At 40.7% G+C, this 17750-nt stretch overlaps 1 protein-coding gene across 1 annotated transcript in view; it reads left to right on the top strand.

The window, feature by feature from the left end:
• The first annotated feature begins 2421 nt into the window (after positions 1–2421).
• PLPPR5 (phospholipid phosphatase related 5) overlaps positions 2422–17750 on the top strand; it is a 723479-nt gene continuing 708150 nt past the window's right edge. Inside the window, exon 1 of the mRNA XM_069232139.1 lies at positions 2422–3660. Coding sequence (XP_069088240.1) covers positions 3430–3660 — 231 coding nt within the window. The 5' untranslated portion in view covers positions 2422–3429. The remainder of the gene's footprint in view (positions 3661–17750) is intronic.

Genomic DNA, 17750 nt, shown 5'->3' with positions numbered 1-17750 from the left:
TTGGTCTTGCTTTGTTTATGAAAGCCTACTCTCTGTTTCTAAACTGCTATGGATTCATTTTGTGTGGTGTTTTCTCTTTTGCTGTTTAAAGTGTCACACAAATACCTTACGCACTGCCCCTACGTTTGGCCTGACTGCTCTCTGCCAGGCTACCAGAGACTGAACACAGGTTAATTTAGGGTTGGCCTGCCACTTACACTGACTAGTATTGTGGTTGCTGCTTCACTAAGGTTCACACCCCAGTCAACTAACAACAACCTAATGTTTAGCACTCTTCAAGTTCCTCTCACTACTTACAGGGACTGCTTTTGGGTTGGCCATGACAGTGTTTAGTCTGCACCTCAACTTCAAAGGGAGGCTTACAATTAGACACTTGCTGTTATCCTTGCTATTATTTTGCATTTAATAAAAAATTTAAAAATATGGTCAAGACCCTCAACTACCAGTCTGGCCATCTGTGGAGTGTCGATGGCCCTGATTGCAGCAGACATCAGATGGCTCCCCAACATAGAATTACATAGCTCTCAAAAGATATTTGCATAGCTCACAAGGCTATATGTATAGTTTGCATTGTGTCAGCGCTTTTCCACTCCTCGTTCTGTCATCTTGAGAATTACTAGTCAAGGTCTTTTACATTTTGTGCTTGGCATCATGTTACAAATAACACCTGACTATTCACTACTTTATAAAACTAGATTGATGAATGTGGGTTCAGTTTAATCCATTGTGTAACAAATGCAACTGTTGTAGAGCTTGAAGACCTTTCAGAACATTGAATGTTGTGCGCTCCTTTTAAGACAATGAAGTGGCTCGGGGCTAATAATAGCTTGTACAATCCTTCTCCTCCAACATCCCAATGTTTGTGTATCTGTTTTCTTCCTTTTTAATTGCAAGATTATATCATTAATGGGTGGAATGTTCTAATCACCATATAGCCCTTTTGCCTCGGTCTCCACCATTTTTTTGCTATATTTTGCTATAACTTGGGTGAAGGACCTTTAACAACCAGTACATCTTTTTGCAGTGGGCTATAAGGCTATGATGATCTGCTTTGGCCAACGCAGAAAATGTATTCATTCATTAAACAGCACCTTGCAATATTACGTTTTCTGGTGATGACATTGGATATTTGGGTCAACACTTGTAAGATGTTTAATGTAAAACCATCATATTACAAACAGAATGAGTGCATATGTGCTAATTTGCATCAGAGTAATAAAGATTTGTGACTGTCAAATGACAGATGAAAAAACCAATAAGGTGCTACAGTTCAGGTCAAGTCGTGCATATATTTTTAGGAGCTTCCTGGCTAATAACAGGTTGGTTTTGGGTCTCATGGTATGTTCCATAATATTCCAAAGGTTCGGGCCTTGCACACCAGTAAATCTGATGTGTGCCAAAAATAAATATATAGATTATTTATAAATGTGTTCTATGTGTTATGTACATCGGAACTCAACCCTCTCCCATCTGTAATCAAAAAGAGGAACAAGAAAACTATGCAAGAGACAAAAGTTGAAACAGAAGAGTCACTTGGTTTACAAGAGAAAAGTAAATGTATAATTTATTGAGTAAAATTATATCAAAATATAACACAAGATGAAAATAATGTTTATTTGATGTGATGCGATTACAATACAACACAAAAAGCACATTAATTGGTTATATTAAAAATATGAAGTGATGTGGCCCTCAAGGTACTCTCTAAGTATTTGCATGGCCTGACAGTTGCAGAACGACCACAACAGACTCATGCAGGAGACTTAGGCCCTCATTACGAGTGGAATTGGGATACATGCCATAACTTCTGTTATCGCCGATATCGCAATTAGGAGTTGGTGGCAAATCAAAACCCTGCACTTTTCACTGGTATATTTCGGAGGGTCAGACCTCAAAATTTAGGGCCATATGTACGAACGCTTTTTCCCATAGACACAGAATGGGTAAAAACCTTTGCTACATCTGGCCCTTAGTCCAATTATTATTGGAACATGGAGATTTGGAGCATGAAGCACCAAAATCCACATGCTGTTTCCCTTTTCAGTGAAAATGTTCTATTTGCGAGCTATTTATCGGACCTGATATATTTCGACAAAGAAGAGTTAGTTTTTATTGGATCCAAACACTGAGCTACTTGCGATGATGTCATAATGTGTGAAGTAATATTAATACAATTATAGTACAAGTTTAACTGCTTTATTATTTACCTGTGTAACACTTAGCCGTTATAGAATTAACCGTAATTTACAGACGCGCCTGTTTTAGAGACTCCTGGGCATTGTGTTGGTGCATTGGAGTACCTGGGTGCTCCGAAAACGGACAAATTAAAGAATTCAGTTCTTAGTTTTACAAAGCATCCATTCCGGGATTTCCTTCCACCCCTCTCGGAGCTCGAAGTCTGCAACTGCAGGCAGTTCTAGTAAACGCAGCAGTCAGGAGAACACAGGCAGAAGCATTTGGCGGCAGAGCAACGTGGGGTGTTCTATATGCCGCGAGCCTTTGTTGCACCCCCATTTTGCATGTGTTTGGGTCTGCCTGGCCTTAGTTCGCGCGTTTTCAGTCTTGCCCTCTGCTGGATTTGGATGCAATGCTCTTGGGAATGATGCCGTTTTAATCTGGATTCATTCATATATTCCGGGGACTCCTATAGTCCAGAGAGGGCATTTCAGGATGTCGGTGACATATAGGACTGCCCTGGGAAGCAATGCTCTGTCCTCTGGCAGTCATCACTGTTCTCTGGATGCCCTACTGCCCCTAGCCACCGACCTCGCTCAGGAGTAAACACTCGCTTTGTTACCTTTTATCCTGTTTTGTACACATGTTTGCGTGTGAGCTGTAAAACTACGAGGGTGACAGCTGCCGTTCGTGGATTATAGCCACGCTCTCTTTGGAACTCATCTGGATTGTGCAAGGAAAAGTGTGTGCATCTGCGCCTCTTGGAAATCTGGCACTAGGCGGTGGGTTCTACTGTGCCACGGTGAGAAGGCAAAATGCCCGGCACGCTGTGATGGGAATAGCATGAGCGCCGTGAAGACATGTCAAACATGAAACTGGATATATAGCAGTGATGTTCAAAGGGGGGCGATGGTGTCGAGACTGGGAAAATATCTGGTAACAGGCCACGGAGAGGGGGGAAAGAGCGAGCGACTGGGTTCTTGGAAAAAACACGGCGCGTCAGTCACATTTACACGGATGGCAGTTTTCCTAGGAGTGGGAATGCTGCGATGTGAGCCTGGCAGTGTTGGGAGGCGACTATTTTAATGGAGTTTGAGGCACCTCCGAGCACCGGCGCGTTCCCTGTGCGCCCTGAGCAGTAGTTCTAGCACAGGCTGTCTGAGGAGGTTCAGCACCCGGTGCATGGACAGCGACCCGGCGGTCCCTCCTCCGCAGCCGAGCTGCCCTGGGAGATGTAGCGGATGCTTCTTTTAAATGAGTTTGCAATTCCCTCTTACGATCATGCTTTATTTCCAGATGGTGATCATGGCCGGGACCGTCATGCTGGCTTATTATTTCGAATACACAGACACGTTCACTGTCAACGTCCAGGGCTTCTTCTGCTACGACAGCTCGTACACCAAGCCCTACCCGGGTCCGGACGAGAACAGCGACATTCCGCCGGCCCTGCTCCTCTCCCTGGTGGCGGGGGTGCCCGTGCTTGTGGTAAGCCCTCTTCTACTCTATTTGCTTTCCACAATCTATCTGCTTTTTAAGTGCCTTCCTTCAGCCGTAATAATGTGTAATGTAAAACCCCGGTGATTAGTGTCGTTTCTCTTTTCATTTACCTCAAAGAAACTTACCGCCAAGTGCTCCCAGGGGGCAGTTCGCCTTCCGCTAGGCTTTCAGAAGAACATGGTGGGCAGAGGGACACACAATGGGAATGTGCGTGAGGAAGGTGTCAGAACACCATCGTTTGGCATTCTTTGTGTTATGCACAGTCCATCGGATGGTCTTTGCAGGAAGAGATAATGTACTACCCCGCTCGAGGGATGCTTTTGTGAAAATAGCCCCCCGCCCCCCATATGCCAGAGGCTCATTTGAATGTGTGTTAATCAGCTTTGTACCACAGCGGCAGTCAGTCACACGGCTTGCACACGTTTCCTTTGTGACTTCCCTCTTTCCACCGATGTGAACAGAAGAGGCATTTCAAGCTTATTTTCAGAATCCTGTAATTAAAATGTAGGAGGGTTACCTAGGAAAAGTATTTCTAGTTGATGAATTCAAGAGTAGATGTGGTGTTTTACTGGTACAGCGTCCCACTGGTTACTGTGCTTTTTAACTACTCTTCAGTCGTGATGCTCGTGTCTTAGCTCCCATTTCTGCCGGTATTGCCGTCGTGTCAGATTTTGCTTACATATTCTAGGTGAAATATTTTTAATATAGCAAATGTTTCATTTATTCATGTGAACACCTTGTACCATTAGGCATTCGTCAATAAGTCTCAATAATAATAAAAAATCCAGGCAAGTAAGGTATGTGATTCAAGTTCATCCTTCTTGCATGATAGTAAACCAGAAGCTTAGAGTGATTTCTGAATATCACTAGGACCCCGAGATGCTATTATTGCACCGGTTATGTTATTTTGATAACAAGTGAAAGCTTTCCCTTGAATGAAATGCTTAAAATAGAGGTATGACATTATCTATCTATCTATCTATCTATCTATCTATCTATCTATCTATCTATCTATCTATCTATCTCTCTACGTATATCTAACTACCTAATTTACGTTGCAATCTACCTTAATATTTTGGTGTGTGTTTATGTTTTTGTGTGTATCTATATATGCAAAACACAAATATATGAGTAGCAAGAAGTGGCCATGTATGACCATATGTTTATATGTATTTCTGTATCCAAATCTAACACATGATTGTGTTTTTGTGCCTTGATCTCTGTGTTCCTCTATTCTGATACACATGCACTGAATGAAAATGGAAAATCAGGAGTGTGCAAAAACAATCCGAACTGTGCCCAATGAGACATATTATGCTAAGTTATGGATCAGGAATTTGTACAGCACTGTATTGTTATTCGAATGACCCTGCAGCACTGTTAGGATTTTACATCCTTGTACCCTAGTCTCAAGGATTCTGTCACAGACCACAATGTGTTTACACTTGAGTAGGACCATCTGTAGTGTGGGGCAGTTAATGTGGTCATTTTGTGAATTCTAGTAGTTGCTGTCTGGTGTGTGTGTATCTGTAGGTGTTTACCAATTTGGATCAATCAGGAAAATTGATGTGTGCATTGCTCATTTTGAGGTATGAGTATAATGTAAATAATATTGTAGTATTCTGTTATGGTCCACAGTATTCCTTTAAACCAAACTAGGTATGCTGCATTGAGTTAGTGTTTCACGTGTTATCTTGCAAAGACATGTTTATGTGTTGTCTTGCAGAGGTATGTTTATGTGTTGTCTTAGAGATGTGCATTGGGTCCGAGAGTGTTGATTACAGTGAAGTGTAACTATTTGATGCTTGAAAAGTGTGATGGATGTGTGTGGCTTTTTTACTAATATGTCATTTTGCAGGTTGTGATTATTTATTATATTTGCTGGCACTGCCATGAGCACTGTCATACACAACTATTTGGATTAATTATTACCCAAACAAGGTGAGAATCTTTCACCTCCATTTTTCCTGACAGAAACCTCAGTAGGTTGAGTGTCAGAGAGTGTCTAAAAACGTTCCTAATGTGTCCTATATGTTTTATGCTCACCCGAGATTTCATTGAATACACTGTGTGCACTATAAACATAGGATATAATGGCTATTAATAAATTAAAAAGAGAGCTGGTGAAAAAGTTGATTGGTGATGTTTATTTTGTAATTTTATGTGTTATGATTATTCGAAATGTAAGTCCAAAATTTGATAAACTTGCCCGGGTGATCAAATCACAATCAGTTACAGAAAGGTTACACAACCTTGACGGGAAATTGTAGTATCTGTTCCTGCACCTTCCCTTGGTTGTCAAGCTGAGAAGGAGGAGGAAGAGAATCCAGATAATCACATCTGTAAACACCATTAGAGTGGGCGGGTTTACATGCTTGAGGAAATGCAAAGAAGTACTTGTAAATAAAATGGGTTGTACATCAGAATATGTGGTAGTTTCTTTAATTCCAGTCATATGAACACTTAAATATATACCGAAATATATATTTCAAGAAGGTACATACATGTAAAGTAAAGAATAATAAAGCATAGTAAATAATAATGGTAGTGAATACGTAACCCCCAATATTGAGGTCGTTTATAATCTGGATATGGTATGTATGTAGGGAATATTTTAAACCCAATATTCTGGTACATTATTGTAAGCAGAATATTTAAAATGTAATCAGCTTTTTGCTTACATTGACAACAGTGAGGAAAGAGCAAACAAGGGCCGGCTGGCATTAGTGCAGCCTTTATGCAAACGTGTTGTACGATAAGAAAAGTGCAGCTCTGATTTTTTGACATTCACATTTTGAAGAGGCAAACTATAAATGTTGTGATCACATTGTGAATTGCCAAAGATCCTCACAGTAAATTTCACCCATTGGATGTAACAACAAAGTTATCCTGGTAGAGATAGACTTCCTTGTGTGCAGCAGGTCAAGCAGGAAGGCACTTATGTTTCTGCAGAACCATGCAAACATAATGCAAACATAATGTAAACATAATGTAATTCATGTGCTTTAGCAGGATGTTGCGTGGGTTACGAAAGGAAAGAAATCATTTCTGAGGCCCATTAGCAGCTTGTCAAGTGGACTGTGCACCTTCAGCAAATTGCTATATAGGGTAACTTCAACGCATTAGCAAGAACTGAAATAATGTGAAATCCCATTAGGTTCCATGAATTGGATGCGCGCTATTGAAACATGGTGAGCTCCATGTCACGTTTGAATCCAAGCAAGAGTGACTCAGCCATTCGCCCTTCCAAGGATCCTCTGCACTCACTGTGACAAGAGTGACTGCGATTTTCGAAAAATGTGCATTCTAATTCTGCACAGAGTCGCAAAAATATGTTGCTTGCAATGTTCTTTTCTTTAGTCATTTCTTTTGGTAGAATTGAAATATGTTTGACAGAAATTTGTTGGGAGCCCCAATCATGATCTTTCTAGGATAATCAGCAGAGCCTGCTAGGCCTCAGAAAGAACACTGTTGGTTAGCATAGTAAAATATGGTTCAAGACATCACTTCAATTCCAATGACTTCCATTGTTGAAGGAAAACGTCATCACCACAAATTGACCACTATATAATTCTCAGTCACGTACACCCTGTCTTCCACGTGCAATATGGATTATATTGCCCATCTTAATTTATGTCTCCCTTTATTTTACATGAGAACTCCAATTCTGCCATTGGCCCAGCAAAGTGGCTGAACTTCACACTTCAGTCACACTCGGATAACGATAGCGTTCGAGCAAGGTGATCCCCAGGCTTTTCTGCACACATAGAGAAGGGTGCATCGGAGAACGTGTGAATGTCATGGACTACGATCTTCAGATTCCATCCTCAACGTCTTCACTCCCGAAATGCTCCTCCATGTGAGCGCATGTGTGAGACATTGGCAGTGTGGTAATATTGAGTGTGCACGTGTTCAGAACTGCACGCTCCACAAGGACGCAATGAGCAGTATTATATCGTAGAACACATTGCCAGTACTCATAACATACATCAAAACACATGACATTGACTATTAAATCGTTCACTAACATGCCTACCGTTTTAGATGTGCAAGTAGTTTGGTGCCCCCTAGTCTCATCCGCGAGACACAAAGAACATTCATCCTCAACTCATTGAAGCAGACACTTTCAGCAAGCATAGGAATGTTCACATTATTAATGGCACATCTTTACAAGTCCAATAGGGTTCTGGTTTGTTGTGGAAATATCTGAACTATTTGGAAAGATGCAGCAAGACAACTGCAAGTGATGTGATAAAATACCATCAGAGGCTGTGTGCTTGTCAGGGTTCTGCTATCCTGCCATTAGATGTCATTCACGAGGGCCTTTTGCAAGTCTGCTTTTACCTCAATGTACACATTTACACTTATCATACTTAGGTTCATTTCACCTTTTAGTCCAGGTTTCTATTCCTGTTCCCTGATGCATTATGGTACTTGTAGTTCTCTCTGTCTTGAGATCCTTCCTAGATCACATCTTGGTGGTAGTTTCCAGTTCACTAGTTTGGTTCTTGGATCCTACTGTTATTCTGACCCTTTTATATTTGCATTCTGGACCCTTTTCTATATTTGTGCCGATCCATATGCGTGTCACAGAAGTTGCTCTCAATGCCTGAATTAACCATCAGCGGCATCTTTCCTAAATATCTAATATTTCCGACAGGCTAATTAACAGGGTCAATGGTCAGATTAATCAGAGGTTAATACCATCCTTGAATGAAGAACCTTTATGGAAAACCAAATTGTGACTTAGGGCCTGATTTAGATATTGGCGGATGGGTTGTTCAGTCACAAAAGTGACGGATAGCCTGTCTGTTGAAATCTAAATCCTTTAGGAAATAATGGGTTTTAGATTTTGGCGTACGGGATATCCATCACTGTTGTGATGGAGTAACCCATCTGCCAATATCTAAATCAAGCCCTTAGTCTAAAATGGGCTCTATCTTGTTTGACTCCTTTTCAAGAGCAGGGAAAAGAAGGTGACAGGATAGGTCTGCTATGTAGTCAATGTATACATCCTTCTCGTTTTATTCTGGGTGATTATAGGATTAGAGAGAAAAGATAGGTGTTGCTTTTGGGTGTTACTTCTATGTTGTCTTTAACCAGGATCCTCAACTCAACTTATTGCACCTGTGCTGCCTGTCCATCCCATAGGGGGACAGCCACTAGAGCAATAAGTCCAGCACAATGAAGAAGGTACCTTGGTGTATAATTACCTAAATCAATAAAGAAAATCACTTGTTCTAATCGATAAAAGAACATTTTGTTTTCTGGAGTCATTTCTCTTGCATTCTGTTGTATTGGAGATCTGGCCGGCAGGACAGGATACAAACACCACATGTGCCTGAGTTTGAACATACTGTGACTTCTAATGTATTTATTCTTGTTAGAGGTATGGCAACCCTATTTTCTCTTTCCTCCCCCTGTCCCCTTAGTATAAATGCTCAAATTGAATGCACTATCACGGAAAATCCTGACCTTATCTTAAAAGGCATTTACCAGCTACAAATACTCCCTGCCTAATGCTTATCCTAAGGAGGTAACCAACTCTTATGCAATTTCTCAGATTCAGAAAGTACTGTCTAAAATCTAGGATGTCGAGCCCCTTCAGCATCATTGCCTGAAGTGGTGGGGATCTCCTTGGGTTTTCCTTTACCTGAAGGGGACATCCACTCCAGAAACACCACTTCTTGCTCCTTCCCTGTACTCAGTTTGTTACCAGGTTTTAGTGGTTCCATGTGCTGCATATGCACTTGGCAACTGCTGGAAGTACTTCTGGTTGCTTATTTAATAATGCTGTCACTGTGGGACTTGGGACCAGGTATGCACATAGTATCAGAGCAGGATATGCCACAGCTTCCAATATGTGCTGCCAAGGCGAAGATAATATCACTCGTGTGGGACTGTGGATATAGCGGACATTGGGTACCTTAAAGTAACATCGAGGTGCCTGCTTCAGGATGAGAATAAGGACTAGGATTTTCTTTAGCTCTAATCCATTGAATAGGGGATATGAAATGTCGAACCACACTCAGCATAATCCGCTGATATGGAGCAGCAGCCTCAGTTGTGGTCACTTCCACCTGCTTGTCAGGAGCACACACCTCCTTGTCCATGGAGGCACCATATTTGGTGTGTTTGGTACACTTTGCCTTCCTCAATTGGAGTTAGGCCCTATGATGGTTGTTTATGTCTTATTTGTAGGGCCAAGAAGATATTCTTTGAGGTAATTCCCTACTTACTGAGCCTTTTGCAACCCTTCTTCCCTGGTAGATGAATGAGCAGCAGGGACTGGGATGGCAGCAATGAAGCACCTGCTGAACTTAGTGTTCTCTCACAGCCTCCAGACTAAACTAAGGTCATTAGTTAGAGATTAGTGGGTTGAGCTCCATTTTGCCATGGCAGTGGATGGATGTACTCCACTGCTCTAGTGGACTATAGTCCATTAGATTTCGAGATCTCTACCAGGCACTCCACTTTGTTGCTACCGATACCCCTAAACAAATGAGACAGAGATATATTTGTACTTTCTTCCTTGTGATATAAGTCAGTCCTCATCTTGTCACAGAATGAGCATACTACATGTCCTTTCCAAAATACATGACCCAATTCACACCACTCCTTTATCCCGCAGCGGTACTGGACAACAAGAGAGTCCCAAGGATAGAAAAAAATGAGATGAGATACAGCATTCGTGCAGGTCCGATCATCACTCTCATCAAAAAAAGGCAACCCTTGTGTTAGACAAAACAAACTTGAAGCCCTAGTGCGTCAGTACACACAGCCAGTCCAAAAGCCATTGGCCAAAAACCGACTGGCCCCCACTCGGTGGATACCTTTGAAGCCCAGAACAGGCCGGGAAGAGCAGGGGTCATTCAGGGATACAACATCAATTCTGATGTGGTGACCAGCTGTTGTATAAAGAGGGTTCACAACATAAATGGCTTTTCCTTTTGAATACAGACTCGGAAAACCGTCAAAAGGCAAAATAAAGGAATGTCTTTGATGTTATATAATCATTAAAAGAGGTTTGACCAATTAAAGAAGTTATATGTTGCTGGAATTGAAAATTACAGATGTGAGGAGACGCATTCTATGTACTACTAAGAATCACTCGTATAAAAAGAATCATGTCAAAATATCTTAGAATAATCCGGCTAGAAGAATTGCTGTGTCCTGGGGATGACCCACTAATAATTTATGTCTTGATACAGGGTTGAAACGTTGACTATATTATATGTGGGTTTTATGAGTGACTTGAGGACACCTGGAATAAAGAGGTCTCATTGAAGTTTGCTTTTTTCTTACATGTTTTTTAACCACATTTGTATATAATGTATCTAACACTTTGGCACGAATATCACTTTATCACTTTCACTGCACCGTTAATTTGGGAGCACCTATTTCTTAATGAAGTTTTTATGAGTAAAGAATTTTTTTTTGTTAGATTAAATAATAAAAGGTGAAACAAATTAATTTGAGGTTATCATGTATTCTTAAGATAACAGGTTTTATTATTTTCTAATGCAGCAGGAGTCTAGGCATATAGGGCCAGATGTACCATCACGGCCCATTGCGATTCGGTAATAGCGATTTTTAAGAAATCGCTATTACTGACTCTCAAAGGGCCATGTATCACATTTGCGAATCGGTAATAGCGATTTCTTAAAAATCGCAAAAGCTATCACCGAATCGCAAATTGCGATACCGGCCCCATTCGCAGCTATGGGCCTGTTGGCCCATAGCTGCAAATTTTTTGCATTTCCAAAATTGTGATTTCTGAACCAGAAATCGCAATATTGGAAATGCAAAAGGCCAGGGTGCTGGGGGCCTAAGGCCCCCTCTCCTGCACCCCAAATCTTTTTTTTTAACATGTAAGGTACACACATGCCAAAAGGGCATGTGTGCTTTACATGTTAAATTAAAAAATGCAGTTTAACTGCATTTTTTAAGTTTGCACCAGGTTACCACCTGGTTGCAAAGCATGGTATTTTGCAAGTGCAAAATGCCATTTTTGGGAAAATCGCAATTTGCGATTTTTTCCAGCATAGCCTTGCGACCTGGAAATTGCGAATCGCAAATTGCAACTCGCAATTTCCAGGTCGCAACGCAAGAAATCGCAATTTTAGCGATTTCTTACTTGTGGTCTGCGAATGCATTCCATGCATCGCAGACCACTGTTTTGCACTCGCAAACGGCCGAATTTATAGATTCGCACTGTTTGCGAGTGCAAAACTTTTTAATACATCTGGCCCATACTTCCCTCGAGTTGACCTAATTTGTGTTTACTAGCTTTATGAAGAGGGAGCAAAGAAACAGCGGGGCAAGCCTTGCAGCAGTACAAATGTCATTGGCCACAGTGAGACAGCTCTTATAGCCCCTGGCTGCCTAAAACCAAGAGACCACATATGACATCACTGTAGTCCCTCCACGAATCATCTGACCTCCCCTCGTGGTGTGTCTGGTGGATAAAAAGAGCAGAGAAGAATGAGTCTGTCCCCCGCACATGGCCACCTTGTGTGCAATGCTCCCCATCAGGAGTCATGGGTTGACTAGCAGAGTTGTACATATGAACAGTGGACTTATATCAAAAGGTGTTCAGATTGCACTTCAAATATATGGATGAAGCAGCTAACTGGTATGCACAGTAGAATGAGATAAGCAGATAGGTTTCAAGGTTTTTATAATTTTGTATTATTCTTTGCAAAACCGGAACACCTACAACACGAACCACTTAATCAAATATTATTAAAATGACGAGGCAAAGTGAAACATGGTCCTCAACTTTAAATCGACTCCTCAATCATTATACGTTTGGTTAACTTAGGAGAGAGTGGGTGAACAGTGCATCGAATATACAAATGAGGCCTTCCTGGAAACAGGAAAAGAATTATGTAAGGAGAGAGAGAGAGTGAGAACATGTCTGTGGTCTAACACTAATTAATATGAATTAATCACTCGTTTGCAAGCAGAACATGTGCTTTTATCTTTTCTAAATAAAGCAAAAACCACTCCCGTGCAGCTGTGAGGGGTGCTGATAATGAACAGGCTTTATGCAAGCTGACGACGGGGACACGGTGCTGTTTGCTGTCTCTGGCTGACAGCCGGGGCCCGAGCAGGTAGCAGGAGGGCTGGGACATCTTCCGGCTCGAATATCCTCCCCGAGGACATATTTCATGGCAGGCACAGAAAAGGGCCCTGTTTGTTCTCGCTCTACATGGCATGTGCTGTTGAGGGAAGAGCCCCACAGGCCTTTATTGCACCTAGCAATTTCCCCAGGGGTCTGGAGCCCCTGGAGGACGGATTTGAGGGTGAGAGGCAACTTCGGTGCATATGTCACTTTTCCCATCTTTCGAGGATATTTGCAATAGACACAGGGAGACTTCAAGGGAGATGGGAAAAAGGGGAGGAAAGGGAACGAGAGAAAGACGGTCACAGACAGAGAAGAGGGACAGAACGAAGGAGAGAGTTAATGGAGAGAGAGGGATTGTGTGAGGAAACGAAGGGAGAGGGACCGCTTTGAGCATTTGTCCTGGGCTGCTATTGGTTCCCAAGCCCAGTCATGATTGAGGGGACAATCAAACCCAGCCAATCAAACCCAGCCATAGCTCTGGTCTAAGGAAAGTCCACACGAATAGCCAATCTGTTGGAAAAAGGAGGTCGCATTTACGCCTTGAGGTAAGAAGCAATTTAGATATATACTATAATAATTAACTGCGTTGGTATTGATTGTGTCAAGTTTACACAAATCTATGAAATTAAGCAGAAAGCCAATCAAAATTGTCTGAATGTCAACTTAGAGAAAAAGAAAAGGCAAGGCACCATAACACACGTCCTTCATTGGACAGCATGTTTGATGGGAGTCAACTGGGTGGAATGCGTTTAGATGAGCAGTGTGAGGTCAGAGCTGGTATATGGCAAACATGACAAGGTTGCAGAAAACTGGCCAGTGGTAGCACGACTGCACTCTTAAATAGCAGTGTCACCGTAGGCGAATGACTGCTGCTGGTCTCACTAGAAAATACTTTTCGGCGAGATCTCGACAGCACTGGAGAGGAAAGGGTTAAGGTTACCTTAATCATTAGTTTGAGACTTCGGTCTCCGATTTGATTCCTACAGGCATACTGCTTGGATATTCCCCCTCCTTAATTTACAGAAACTATGAGTAATAGTATTTTTGGTGGTTGTGAATACTGTCTGAACATAAAATTAGTTCTGATTTTTCCCATCGAAAAATAAATATTCAATGAAATGAGAATAAAGCACTGATTTCCAGAGATCCCTCATTTTCTGTTCTGTCCCATTCCTAGAGAGACATTTCACCACCATTTAGCTGCAGAAATGTCCAGGCGACCCTTATCATGAATGTGATAATCCCTTATCCCACTTATTTGTCAATTCCCAACTCGGACGGAAACACTGACACTGTCCGCATCGCACATTACACGTGCATCATTTTGAGGGCCCTAGGGGGAGAAGTGGCAATGAAAGATGAGTCCGTATATTTAGTTAAAGCTGGTGACTAGATAACTTATTAGAGCTGACGATGTAAATATGTTGCTGTAGTAGTCCTCGTAGGTGCTGGTTTCAAACCATATTGAATAACTTGGATTTCAGGGGTCTGAATGTGGCACTTATCATTTGTAAGTCTTTTACTTGCACAAAGTGGCCATTGCTGTATTCAGCAAAATTTGCAGAACATGCAGAAAGTTCTTAGCTCGGGCACAATGAAGTTTATATTGCATGGCTTATTATAGGAACCAGCAATGTAAAACTGAAATATATATCTGAATAGTTTGTAAATCATTTCTTTTTCAAGAGCACTGATGCAATTTACAAGCTATATGATCTCTTTCGACCTTGTTTTAATATGGAAGTTTCACAATTGTATATGTGCAGGATTTATTTTTAAATTCTTTGACAAAATGTAAAATTCCGTTGATAGATTAGCAAGGATAGGCCCAGATAATTTATAATCAAGCAATTATAAAAAATAATGGAAGAGAAATATGCATGTACTATGTATGTTATTTAGAAACATGCTAAATTTGGGGACACAAGCAAAAAGATTCACTTCTCTCTCAACTCCCTAACTGCCACAGCATAACTGGACATGACAACCAAACAAAAACTAAGGGCATGATATACGGTTTGAAGGACCCGTACTCTATCAAAAACATGAGGGCTATACTGACTGCTGTATTATAATCCCATTATAGCCTACGGAGCTTGCTATATGGCAGAAGGGTTATAAGGTGGATGGGATATCCATCACTTTTATGATGGCCTAACCTGTCCGCCAACCTCTGAATCAGGCCCAAAGTCTCTTTTATAGCCACCAGTTGAAGAACATCAACTTGCAGCTTTGTGGTGAGCTTTAAATGCGATCGAGATGAGAGTAGGATGTGAATGACTTAAGCTAGTAGACATATAAATCGTGGTCCAAACAATTACAATAGTGAAGTGAGTCAGGGGAAATAACTCAAACCTCTCTCTTGGGTTGCCTTGAGGGAGGTTTTCAGATAGGCATAAAGAAGGCTGATTTAACAAGAAGTTGTTTCGACTAACAATAAAGGCGTATTAGTTTTATCCAGTTCAAACCATAGAAACAAGTATAAATGAATCAACTTGAATTGATTGAGTTACTTTAGAAACATATATGTTTTTCTATTTTTTTATTTTATTTTTTAACTTTGTATAGTTGTAAGAGAAGCGGCAATAGGAAGATAGAGAAAAATAGAAAGAGAAATATAATTGAGAGAGTGGAGAGAGAAAGCAAAAGAGATAAGGGAGAGTGCTAGTTTGGGCTAGAGACTAGAAGATTTTTTTTATTTAAAATATATATCTGGAGTACTTTGATCAAATATTACAACTCTTTGCTCAATGTTTTCATTGTTTAAAACACAGAAGTTCCGAGTAGTTAAATATTGCACTTTAGATTTCAGTGTGGAATAAATGCACGGACTAACTCAAATTAACAGAGACTACCCCAGTATTTGCTAAAATCCCTGATTTCTGACAATTTACCTACATTGTTGCAATTTGGAAACAATCGGACTAGACGAGGGAAGTTATATCTAGTAAAACAGAAAAGAGTTTCAAACCAATGCAGATATGATAAACAATATTCCATTCAGCTTGAAATGACATGTAAATGTTACTATCTTGGAAAGTAGAAACAATATTTTCAGAATGAAAGACACTTTATTTAAACGCACATGAATACAATTGAAAAGGAACAAAAAAAATACATATGACCCATTTAAACGCCATCTGTATGACTCCCTAGAGGATAAGTGAGCTGTCCACTGGAAGCTGGATTTTTACCATTGATGAAAACCCGCAAGTGGATTATCACAAGACAAAAAAATCTTTTTTATGGACACAGGAAAAAAAAAGCGGCAGCTGCACGAAAAATAATATAGGACAGCAGCATGTGTGCTCTACAATGAGAAACAATGATATGTCTAATCCTCGACTGCTCCACAAATAACAAGATTCGAAACACGAGCCTAAATCCCCCCACGAGAGAGACAGATTAAACCACTACTTACTGCTTAAAGAGGAGCCCCTAAAGATAACTACAAAAGTGGTGGCCTTGATACAGGAGCCAAGACTATATTAACTACTGCATGACTTTAAAAATGATGTTAGACAGTTTAGAGAATGGGATCAGTGAAGACGGAAGTACTCCAAGATTGCAAAGATTGAGAAAAGGAAAGGGAAGAAAAGTTTAATGCTGAAAGAAAAACATTACATGATATACTATCAAAAATTAACAGTACTAAATGAACACACTTTATTTTCGTCCATTGAAAATTGATCTTCTCTGTAAATGTGTCCTTCATCCATATACATCCTAATCCTTCCTATTTAGTTAATCTGATTTTCCTCCCTCACTTCCTAGAGCGAAACAGTCATCATCCCATATGCAAGATTTATTTAATGGTTTTGTTCTCCATTACCTCTCCTTTGAAAGGGAATAGTTTATCAAACAGAAGAAAAAAGCGTGTGAGTAGTTAGCAGTAGTATTGATCTAGTGCAGTGGTTCCCAACCTTTTGATTTCTGTGGACCCCCACTTTAACATTAATGGAAACCAGGGACCCCCACTGAATCATCATGGGAATCCAGGGACCCCCCTCTGAGTCACTACTGGAAGCTTGGGACCTAATTTGTCAATATTCGTTAATATTTTTCAATTTTCTAGGCTCTCGCGGACCCCCTGAAAAAGGCTTCGCGGACCCCCAGGGTTCCGCGGACCACAGGTTGGGAACCACTGATCTAGTGCATCAAAGAATTGAAATTATCTTAAGGCATTGGCCATTAACCTCCTCCTGAACAGACAGCATGTTAACGTCTCCGTTGGGTGAAGACTCGTACTATTGCTAAAGAGAGATGATTTAAGTAGAAACCAACAGTTTCTAATTCATTTTAATTAATCTTTTAACCATCTGTACGTAATTCGTTTTGGGTAATCTATTAGAGGACGGCATACATACTCCGTCCTTGAAGTATTAACAAAGATCCAGGACGGCATATGGTGGCAACACATGGGCATTCTAGACCCTTCGCTCACTTTTACATCAAGGAAATCTGAATCAGTGCATCATCCAATCAGATTTGGGGTGGCAAGATAGGAATATTAAGTAAAGAGGGAAATTGAAGATTAATGAAGTATGCCTTTTCCCATTTGGAAACATTATATGGGGAATGACAACATTTTACATTAATAATTTGAACTACCACATACCCTTTGATTTTTAATGAATGTTCCAGGGAAATAAGTATGGGATATCGACTATTTGCTCTAGTTTTTCTGGGGGGGGGGGAGGATCTCATAAATCATAACTAGGGTGGGTCAGTTCCCCCTCACACTACGAAATATCGACACTTTTCAGGAATATTCCACAGAACTGCCTGTGAAACATGCTCCTTTTTCAATAATAAGCATTAACGGCAAGAAATGTACGTTTGAACATATTTGTTTCAACATCGTTTGGAAGGGTAGCTAGTGTGCAATGCATGCTTGCTCTGTTTATTTTTCATTGTCATGGGTATATGTGTTCAAATGATTATTGTG

The sequence above is a fragment of the Pleurodeles waltl genome, chromosome 4_2 (assembly GCF_031143425.1).
Source record: "Pleurodeles waltl isolate 20211129_DDA chromosome 4_2, aPleWal1.hap1.20221129, whole genome shotgun sequence".
NCBI classification, from domain to species: Eukaryota; Metazoa; Chordata; class Amphibia; order Caudata; family Salamandridae; genus Pleurodeles; species Pleurodeles waltl.
This window is presented reverse-complemented; position numbering and strand designations above follow the sequence as displayed.